Here is a 10442-nt window from a genome sequence, read left to right on the forward strand (position 1 = left end):
GCATTGATGAATCCGATTTTTCTTCCATTCCATGGCTATCGCATTGAACGATTTTCATTTCAATCTCCTATATTATACTAAACTGAAATTCGCCTAAATTTGTCTCTTGAAAAATTTCACTTTGCTACGCTTAAATTTGTAACTTAAACAATAGTAATATTAACCTAAACGCTAAAGTATAATCTATAAAGCTTACAAACTTTATGCGACTTTTAAGACACTTTCAGTGTGTAATTTTATTGTCGAGCGACAACAAAAGCCCGCGAAACATTATATAGATAGACAGTAAGATACAAGCATCGCGAAAAACAATCGAGTTGTAAGAACCTAAGCGACTTTATTCCACTACATTCAACGATTATCTTATCCGCATCACCGAAGACAAAAACATTATATTTCTATAGATATTGTCAACTCTTGTTCTTTTATTACTTTTCGCTTTTGCGAATGTATCACATTGTATATTGTATCTAATTGCAGAAAGATTATATCTCTAATTGTTCAAAAGAAAATTGTTCTAGAAGCCTAAAGCATAATATTATACCATAAATGACTATTACTGCAAAGTCCAAGTCTACAACTTGCAAAAATAAAGGATAAGAATAAATGACCAAAGTAGATAAACTGATTGCAATAGCAACTATATATACTCGTATATATATATGTAAACAAGAAAACTATGCGTTATTGTAAATGCCTATTGTAAATAACGAAAGTATTATACGAATAGGCGATGAATGAATGACAACGTACTCTGACTAAGAAATGAATCGTTTTCTAGTGTAAAGCCCATATGTAGCTTGAATCATCGCCGAATTTTTAATCAGAGTTTCAGTCGCGCATACGTGAATAACAAGTCCTACGATCTTTGCACACCAACTAACTATTATCGTTTTCATTATCGTTAGCTGCTAAGACCGAATCGACGTCACTGTTTCTCGATCTGACGAGCCATAAGTCAACACTAAATATAGTGATCGCGTATTATTGCGCGTTTCTGGCCGGATTCTTTGCATGTTTAACCGTTGTTGTTGCATGTTAAATGTAGAAATTAATCGCGAGCATAGTTACCTCTTACTCGAGAATAATTGCCAACTGTCGTCATATTATTGATATTTTCACTATCGTCGAATACTGTTCCAATAAATCAGTCACGTATTTATTTATTTATCATCAACGTATCGCTTCGTTTCATTCGTTTCATTTATTTCATCATAAAGTTGTGCAAATATGGAAATATTTGCCTCTTTTAAAGAATCACATTCCGATCGATGAAATAAGTATGGATGAGAAAATTTTTATAGCGAATTAACACGATTCCATTTGAGATCCGATTACAGTTGTATATTACACCTCGAAAGGAATTAGAGTATCGTGATACGAGATGAAATTGTTCACCGAGAATCTTTCACCTCCTACTTAAGGACAATTCAAGTATTACGTATAAACAGCCACTTGGTTGTACCTTGAGGAGAACAGAAGTACATAAGAGGGATCACTTTTGTTCTTACCAAGGAAAAGTGAAGACGAATCCGTGAAGTACGTATTACATACGATTCAAAGGGAATTAAAGTACTTGCTGCTTGAAAAATCTTACACTTGCATCGTTTCTCGAGAATTATCAAGGTTTAAATAACTTGTACTAATTTCACAATATCAAATTATCTTATTAGGAATCTTAATCTGCCTATTGGAGTAGTCATTTACAAACCCAATAAATCAAACAACTTGTATAGCTAATTCTAACTTTCCACATATCGTTATTACCTACAAATCAATTGCACGATGAAAATGATGTTAAGTAAATGGGGAAATAAAATTAGCGTATAAAAATCACGGTATATGTTATAATAATAAATTTCGTTAAAAATTTGCGACGAATAACTAGATTTATCCTGTTTACAGTCATTTTTTGTCAAGAATATTCCTCTTCAACTTCGACTTTCAAAGCGTTTCCTCAAGTTCGACATTTCTTTCCGTAAATTTTCGATTGTGCGAAAGGTGTGTTATATAAGGTCTTTGACCTCGTTACGGTGATTCCCGATAGTTTCACTGTCTGGACCGAATGCACGCGGCTAGTCCAATGAGAAAGAACCTTAAGTACTCTTCTGGGTGGGTGCGTTGAACTTACCGTCGCATTCCGTATTGATTTCGGTGGCACTGCGCGACTGGAGCCAGACGTTACCTACGGCACGTGTCCGTGTAGGGCAGACACGCCCAATCCGGACTTTCCATACAACGAAATCGGTGATTCCATGGAGATTAAAGAATGTACAAAATATGTCGATGTTCTCGTGGAAACTGCACCAGACACTTTCACTGAAAACGACGGATGACTAAAGCCTGGACATAATCGGTTAATCGTTATGCCGATGGCACAGCCTTACGCAAGGCCTCGAAGACCTTGAACGGGACCTTATTTGGTAAGCAAGGTCGAGGCTTTGCGGACCATTGGGTTTTCAGGCCGCCCACAATGCACCTCCACCTTACTTGGATTTAATTCTTCCTATTGCGGACCTGCCACGATAACGAAGAAAGTAAATAGAGACACGTCGTGTGATTCAACAGGAGCAGCTGGAGCAGCGAAGGTTAATACTAACGCGTGCTGTTAAAACATAGTCATATATAAGGCATTATACTTACATTATCAATTGCAAATATGCATATTTCTATCTGTACTGTAATTTTCATCGAAAAGTGTATAACATGTATTTTTATATGAACCACGTAGAGGTCGATCTGCTCAATCACGGCGAACAAATTTCGATAGAGGTTAATCGTTTGGTTTCTATGAAACTAAACACTAATATGACAAAAATTATGAAATTTTCAAAAAATACAATTCATCGGTTCGGTTTCTGCATGACTCGTATATTCTCTTTGAACTTTGTATAATCAATAAAAATAATTTCCATAGATACCATTGTATTGTATTTATCTTTTGATATTATACTTGAGTAAAATAACATATTGTCCAATAAAAACCTGAGCGGTTAAAAGGACAATGGAGTTACACGAAATTGACGTGTATAAAGATGCTGTGTGCGTGTGACAGCTGGGTGCCGGCTTCGATGTTTCGAGGTTAGGTTAGACTTGGCTGAAGCAGTCCATCCGTTTATCTGGCACATTAATGACGTATATTTAAATTTGACGTCCATATAAAGTATGGTGATTAAATTTAAAAAATAAAAATAACGATGAAATTCTACACGGAATCAAAAATAAAATCAAGAACAGAATTTGACACGTCCTCGTAGAGGAACGAGTGCATAACCCGATACGATTTCTTATTAGGTACAAATGATTCACTGATTATGTCATCAAAGCACTATTTCGACAAAGGAACGTGGCAGGTGTATTTATAAAACTGTCCTGTTTCCTCCACTATACCTTTCGCAATATCCAAACTTAAACAATATATTAATAATCAATGGTACGTATCCCACATGTATTTCTTATAAGACATTAAGTTCAAAGTATGTATGCGAATATTCTGTTAATACGAATGAGCCAATTTTGAAAAAAATATTTTTAAATAGATTTTAAGATTTACGATATTATATTAACTCAAACGCTATTACGACTTAAAAGACATATAATTGTATTATTATATTTCATCAACGTCACTATTAATTAATTTCTTTGTATTTTGCTTTTTAACTGATAACAACATGCTTTATTAATAGTAATGATTACGACTGATAAACATGTTAACTACAAAATGCTTTACGACAAAATAACAAGCAGTATCATCAGTCGTACTTTGACGTTTCTATCACCACGTGGTTTCCGTGCACAAGTACGATGTACCATTGTAGACTGCACGAACACGCGTATCGATTTTGAAGCAGACACTGCACTCACACACACCATGCCGCCTTCCGTCGGACCGACACATATACAGGAAATAGGGCCGAAGCATAGGGCTTACGTGACGTGGTAGTAGTCCAGTGCACCCTTATCCGCGCCCTTGAGTCTATTTTTAGCTTCTGTTGTATGAAAAAGGCGGCCGAGATGACATATACCACGCGCAATAAGTGGGTGGACGAACATCATTTAATTACTTAGTCTAAGCCTACCTTAAAATTCTTCAAAAACATATTAACTTTTAGGCAGACATTAGTTGTCCTACTCTAAAACGAAATCTAGACAATGAGTATGCATAAATAGTGGAGTCTGACCTACTGACTTTCTAAATCCTTCTTGCGAATTATTTTCCTTCTGGCGCAATTTTTTAAAGAAAGACAAGTAGTACTAAACATGGTATGCAGATTATTACTACAATAATATGAGTCACTAATATTCATTAATATTGAAAGTGACACGGTAACTGAATTTTTTAAAAATAAATCATCAATGACCTTCTACGAACGCCAGCTTATTCTATTTGACTATGTTGTAAAGGCAGAATATTATTTTATTAAATTTTACGGAAAGATAATTTGTTGCCCTTTCTCGTTCGAAGATTCGCTTTCTTCAAATATAATCATACCATATTCTGGTTAAGGAATAAATCTAGTGCCAAGATATGTTACGTAATTACAACTAATGCGAAAGAAATATGATTTTTGCTGATAATTTTTTAAGTAATCAAGGCAGTAAATAGGTTATATATATATATATATATATATATATATATACCAAGAAATACGAGTTTTTCTTGTGGAAAGAATTTAGCATAAAATTGGAACAAAAAATCAGGCCTATGAATAAGAGTTCTCTCACATTTTCCTCAAATTTAAGAAATCAATGGAAAAAGGTAATTAGGTGAAAAATGTCCCAGGATTAGTAACATGATTCCTATTTCATTAAATTTCGTAATATAAATTCGACGAACTTCATAATATTATTTCACAGATAGGAATTTCCATGAAAGCTTACGAATGAGTAGAGGATCATTAAATCTCAATGACAACTGTTTCGACTTGCATCAAGTGAAAAAAAATGTTGACCATTCCAAAGTATATAACAAAACTTTTTCTGACTCATACCTACTGCCGGTACTGGTCGCTAGCACGCGCACACAAAGAACGTGATAATCTTCACATATACGTTCGTACGTATTGATACGTTTACTACTACAAACAGCTCTGACGGTTAGTCAGGAAAGCCCTTAGCTAGTGTACGCTTCCAGAAGGCATTATGCTCCCCGTATCGTACAGTTTGAAGCGGCATTTGGAGAATCTAGCCGGCAGCCGGCCAACCGACCAATCAGCGAGCCGCTTTCGTTTTATGCCCATATATGGCAAGAGCTGTGAATCCAAGTGGTGGGGAAACCGGACGAATCCATTCTGAAACAGGGGTGTACTAACTATGATGATATTGAAAAATATAACTTTAAAATAAACAGATGATCGTTGAGTTTCTTATTTTTCAGATTTTCATCGTTCAATTAATTTTATATTATGCATAAATTTAAAAAATAAGAGGAAACAAATAGGAAATATGTTAGGTAATATGGAACATTTACAGCGTGTATACCGACCATACCTTTGAGCGAGTCCACACGACACGGTACCGGCCACGATCTTGCTCACTCACAGTGTTCGCAACTCGCGGCTCTCGAGTCTCGTTTCGTCGTGCCGATAGTATTCTTGCGGTGTCTCTTTGCCGATCAACGATCGTGTACTTTGTTGGTTACCTTCGATTCTAAAAGGTAAGTACTGTACGGTTCAGCTTGTTAAGTTCAACATTGTTATTAATTTAGCGCGTTTCACGGCGATCTGTCATAATCTTAACGGCGAAAAGATCGAGGACAAACGCCGGTTCATAAGCAGCCATGATGGCAGGGCGTTGCTCTCTCCGTTTCTGACTTTTCTCGATATAGCGCCTATTTCTTTGAGGGATTTGTTTCTACTAGCATTATCTTGAAAAGGGAAAATGTACCGGGACGATCCGACAGGTTGTCGTTGTCAAGTGGTTCCTGACGTGTACGCACTGTAAGGCAGGTGGTCGCGACGTGGTCGTTTATTAATAGCATACTCTGTAGTTAGGATGTTACAGCACTAACTTGCGATTATGCTTGCTCGTAGTATGAAATACCAACGTAAATTTGTTATCTGTTGGAAAATTAGGATGCTAAGTGCAAGAAATTGTTATAGCGTACCTATTTTCTGTACGATACCCTAATTCGAATATTTATAGTTATCACTCTTTGAAGTTAATTGTAATCATTTCTAAAAGCATGTATAAAATAATAGTATTTAAGTATAATATTACACATTCTCATAGTTATCTAACGAAGAGAAAACAATTATCTATTTACGCAAACTGTACTTTATAAAGACTAATAAAAGCAGTCGAAATTGAGCCAAAGAGCTAAGCGTATGTTAAGTATTCTTAAAAGTATCTTTTTATAATAACCATGAAGTTACTAATATTGGGATATGTAAATTGTAATATTAAAAAGTTTCCTTTGCTCGAGGGTCTTGTATTTAATAAGGGTCGGTGAGAAATACCCAAACTGAATTTAAAAAATGAAATGTCGAAACTAATTATTTATTATTTTGATGTATAAAAATATCGTGTGACATTGAATATGGTCGAAACAGAACTTACGTATCGAGGGGGAGAGGAAGGGAAGCATTGGCAAGATCGGAGATGTGCGGTTCGGTCAATTTGGCAGATACATTCACGAAGGGTGGTGAGACACACTTCAAACGTTCGGAGAAGGGCAGATAGGGGGTGGAGGGGGTAAACCCCTCCGTGGCAGAGCACTTCCATATATGGTAAAGAAAGCCAGGATTGGCTGAGGGTGTCCTGCCTTTATTGGCCGATTGCTTGGTGGTGGGGACCCCGAACAACGACTCTGTTCATATAATACACTGCAAGCCGGCTGTCAGCTACACTCTGTGTTTGGTGCTAGATCGGTCGGTTGTGCGGCAGTGTCACATCCAAAGATCCCGAGCTCCCTAACTTGTACATAACTTTTTTTATACGAAACGAAAAACGTAAGTCATCACATCCTAAGTTCAGTGATAGATAACATTCTACGATACGAAGTTCAAACGAATTTAAGAATCTTCAGTGCAACCAAGTAGAGATTAGTGCGTGGGCGAATAGTTGATCGACAAATCGTACATCCGAGCGTGGATTTCCAAATCGAGAAGTGGGTGGTGTTAGGCTTAAGATACGCTTGTGTCAAATTTTGTGTGTACTGTGTTCCATCTTTTTAATTGTACTATAGGATAGTGTAGTTATAAGTATCGGTGACGCATTACATGTGAATGAAAAAAAAACCGAATTCTTTTTACGAGAAGATGTCAATCTTTAGAATGTAAAATATGCTCGAAGTATCTCAAGACTGTATTTTATTGGAGTAAGGATAGTTTTCCTATGTCTGTTAGTTAACTGAGTAAAGCTTCTAGTCAATTTTTTATGTTCTTGGCACTGTAAGGATTTATTCTTTGAAAATCATGTCGGATATTGACCGTTTAATGCCGGGGAAGGGCGGGGCAGGGTGCGGTTCTAGTTAACGGCGGTTTACAGGACAGTAAAAAGTTCGTCAAGATTACGTACTTTTTCAATGATACTTATCTTGATATGGAAAAATACATAGAATATATTTGCGTCTATGCTCATCGAATATTCTATTTGAGATAATTAATTTTTATCGCGATAGTATAATGCTACGTGTCGCTGAACGCCATCTTGAAAATATTTAAAATATTGCTTCACAGCACATGCTATTTTGTAATCTACTATCCTGATTATAGGATAATATGTCGTGAATGATTTCATAGTACATCTTTATATGTAGTTTAATTTTTATCAAGTATTTAAAACGAAATTAAGCAATAATTTAGCTTCGTTTTTTTAGAACTTATTTGAATACTATAGAAACTACATTTTGAAATATCTATCCATATGAATAATGAATTAGTTGAACTCTGGATTTTCTTTATTATAATTAACAATAATTTATGCGTAAAATAGAAAATTCTGTTAAGAATCGTAAAAATTTGTACTTATTCGTATGGATCGTAAAAGCGAATATGTATATAAGATGTGAAATTATAAAATATGTTTAATAGCTTAACTAAAAGTTTATAGTATCTTTTAACTTCGTATTCAATAAGTAACATTAACGAACGTTATAGCAAAGTACTGAAAAACTGTAATAAAAAGAGGAATCATAATCAAGTAATTAATATCTTTGTTATTTTTGCAGATAACTCAATAAACCAAACATGTGTGACGAAGAAGTTGCTGCACTCGTAGTTGACAATGGCTCCGGTATGTGCAAGGCCGGTTTCGCCGGAGACGACGCTCCACGCGCCGTCTTCCCATCTATCGTCGGAAGACCACGCCACCAGGGTGTCATGGTTGGCATGGGACAGAAGGATTCCTATGTTGGTGACGAAGCTCAATCAAAAAGAGGTATCCTTACTTTGAAATATCCGATTGAGCACGGTATTGTCACCAACTGGGATGACATGGAAAAAATCTGGCATCACACGTTCTACAACGAACTTCGAGTGGCTCCCGAAGAACATCCAGTACTCCTTACCGAGGCACCCCTCAACCCGAAGGCTAACCGTGAAAAGATGACGCAGATTATGTTTGAAACGTTCAATACTCCCGCTATGTATGTCGCTATTCAAGCTGTACTTTCGCTATATGCTTCTGGACGTACTACCGGTATTGTATTAGATTCCGGTGACGGTGTTTCCCACACTGTACCAATCTACGAAGGATACGCTTTGCCTCATGCTATTCTCCGTTTGGACTTGGCTGGCCGTGATTTGACCGACTACCTCATGAAGATTCTCACAGAAAGAGGATACTCCTTCACCACCACAGCCGAACGTGAAATTGTTCGTGACATTAAGGAGAAACTTTGTTACGTCGCCCTTGACTTCGAACAGGAAATGGCAACCGCTGCGTCATCCTCTAGCTTGGAAAAGAGCTACGAACTTCCAGACGGTCAAGTAATCACCATTGGTAACGAAAGATTCCGTTGTCCTGAGGCTCTCTTCCAGCCATCCTTCCTAGGTATGGAAGCATGCGGTATTCATGAGACAACATACAACTCGATCATGAAGTGCGATGTCGATATCCGTAAAGACCTGTACGCCAACACTGTCCTTTCTGGAGGTACCACCATGTATCCAGGAATCGCTGACAGAATGCAAAAGGAAATCACTGCCCTAGCACCATCCACTATGAAAATCAAGATTATCGCACCACCTGAGAGGAAATACTCTGTATGGATCGGTGGATCTATTCTTGCGTCTTTGTCTACCTTCCAGCAAATGTGGATTTCCAAACAAGAATACGACGAGTCTGGACCATCCATCGTCCACAGGAAGTGCTTCTAAGCACATCTTTGATATCTCTTGCATATTATCATTCCCCAAATCCCGAGAGCGGCCTCTGTCTCGTTTCTCGACCATAGGTATTGTTATATGGATATATAATTCAGAGGATTCAATAGTATAAGAGAGATGTTTAGGCATTCGAAGATCAGTTTTAAGATATAGTAATGTCTAATTGAATGATGCAGAATGAAAGTAGTAAATCGCTAATTAGCGCAGGAACAGTTCTAAAAGATTTTGCTCTATTTTTTTCATCATTTAATTGGACGCTATTGCGTCTTTTGTGTACTCTCCGAAGTTCTTAAAACTTTATTATTCTATCGAGTCCTTTGTATTATACATTCAGATAATATTCCCTATGGTAGCATCTAGCTAACCACCCTCATGAAAAACATCTTTCTTATTGTCATCGCGATATTTCACTCTACAATCGAAATAATCATATGTTCTTTCCTTTTTTCGAACATGCTATATATTTGCCAATTTTTAATATTCGCGAGTTTGAGCTGAAGGTAAACTATTATATAAATTATTTCGGAATATCGTTCCGATGCAGTATGGAGCCGTTGTGATTATCCTTAATGCACGAAAGATCTTTTAATTTGGTGTCCTCCAATTAAATGCATTCCGTTACTTTACTCTGCGATATTTAACGAGGTTTGTGTCAGTCTTTCTAGAATTCATCATTCCTAGCGGAGATAGGCCTTCGACTTATTAATCATAATCTTTTTTTAATGTTACCGATCGTTGAGGGAAAAGATGGCTCTTTCCTTTCTTTTTTTTTTTTTTTAAATAATGGGGGAGACCGCTGACCCAGAAAAATATCTTACAAACGCTCGCTCAAACGAATAAAAAAGACACGGTTTCGACCCCGCAAGCGTAGCCAAAGTATTATAATTTATTCCCATTGTATTGTGCAAGACCATTCACGTACACATCTTAAAGACTACTTTAGACTTATGGGATTATAAAATAAAACTCTTAAAAACATTATTGCTTTGACTTTTGTGTTTTTAAGATTACAGTTATCCAATACCCTTTACTGGATATTGTGTCCTTGATCTCCAATCCAGTACATCGTAGTTAATCTGAGCTAGAAAGAAAAAAAAGAAATTAATCACTTAT

At 36.5% G+C, this 10442-nt stretch overlaps 1 protein-coding gene and 2 long non-coding RNA genes across 5 annotated transcripts; 2 read left to right on the forward strand and 1 right to left on the reverse strand.

Annotated features, from left to right (window-relative positions):
• The first annotated feature begins 779 nt into the window (after window positions 1-779).
• Window positions 780-2918, forward strand: LOC126916811 (uncharacterized). The gene is made up of 2 exons (XR_007710739.1): window positions 780-1539; window positions 1889-2918. It is a non-coding gene; the product is annotated as an uncharacterized LOC126916811 (long non-coding RNA).
• On the reverse strand, window positions 2909-6709 carry LOC126916789 (uncharacterized). Of its 2 annotated transcripts, XR_007710732.1 has the most exons (4): window positions 6559-6709; window positions 5491-6059; window positions 3763-5291; window positions 2909-3119 (listed from the first exon to the last, which is right to left on the reverse strand). It is a non-coding gene; the product is annotated as an uncharacterized LOC126916789 (long non-coding RNA). The 2 variants fall into 2 exon arrangements; XR_007710731.1 differs by having other exon boundaries at window positions 2909-5291; window positions 6559-6708.
• On the forward strand, window positions 5508-10310 carry LOC126916724 (actin-5C). Of its 2 annotated transcripts, none has more exons than XM_050722807.1 (2): window positions 5508-5656; window positions 8171-10310. In XM_050722807.1, exon 2 carries the CDS (start codon window positions 8190-8192, stop codon window positions 9318-9320), a length of 1131 nt encoding a protein of 376 aa, XP_050578764.1. In that variant the 5' UTR covers window positions 5508-5656; window positions 8171-8189; the 3' UTR covers window positions 9321-10310. The 2 variants fall into 2 exon arrangements, with proteins under 2 accessions (XP_050578764.1, XP_050578773.1); XM_050722816.1 differs by lacking the exon at window positions 5508-5656 and adding an exon at window positions 6785-6950.
• The last annotated feature ends 132 nt before the right edge of the window (window positions 10311-10442 follow it).

Source organism: Bombus affinis, chromosome 1 (assembly GCF_024516045.1).
Source record: "Bombus affinis isolate iyBomAffi1 chromosome 1, iyBomAffi1.2, whole genome shotgun sequence".
NCBI lineage: Eukaryota > Metazoa > Arthropoda > Insecta > Hymenoptera > Apidae > Bombus > Bombus affinis.

What these genes read in the sequence shown, in the direction of transcription:
- LOC126916724 (XM_050722807.1), top strand. Translation starts at nt 8,190, where the DNA reads ATGTGTGACGAAGAAGTTGCTGCACTCGTAGTTGACAATGGCTCCGGT.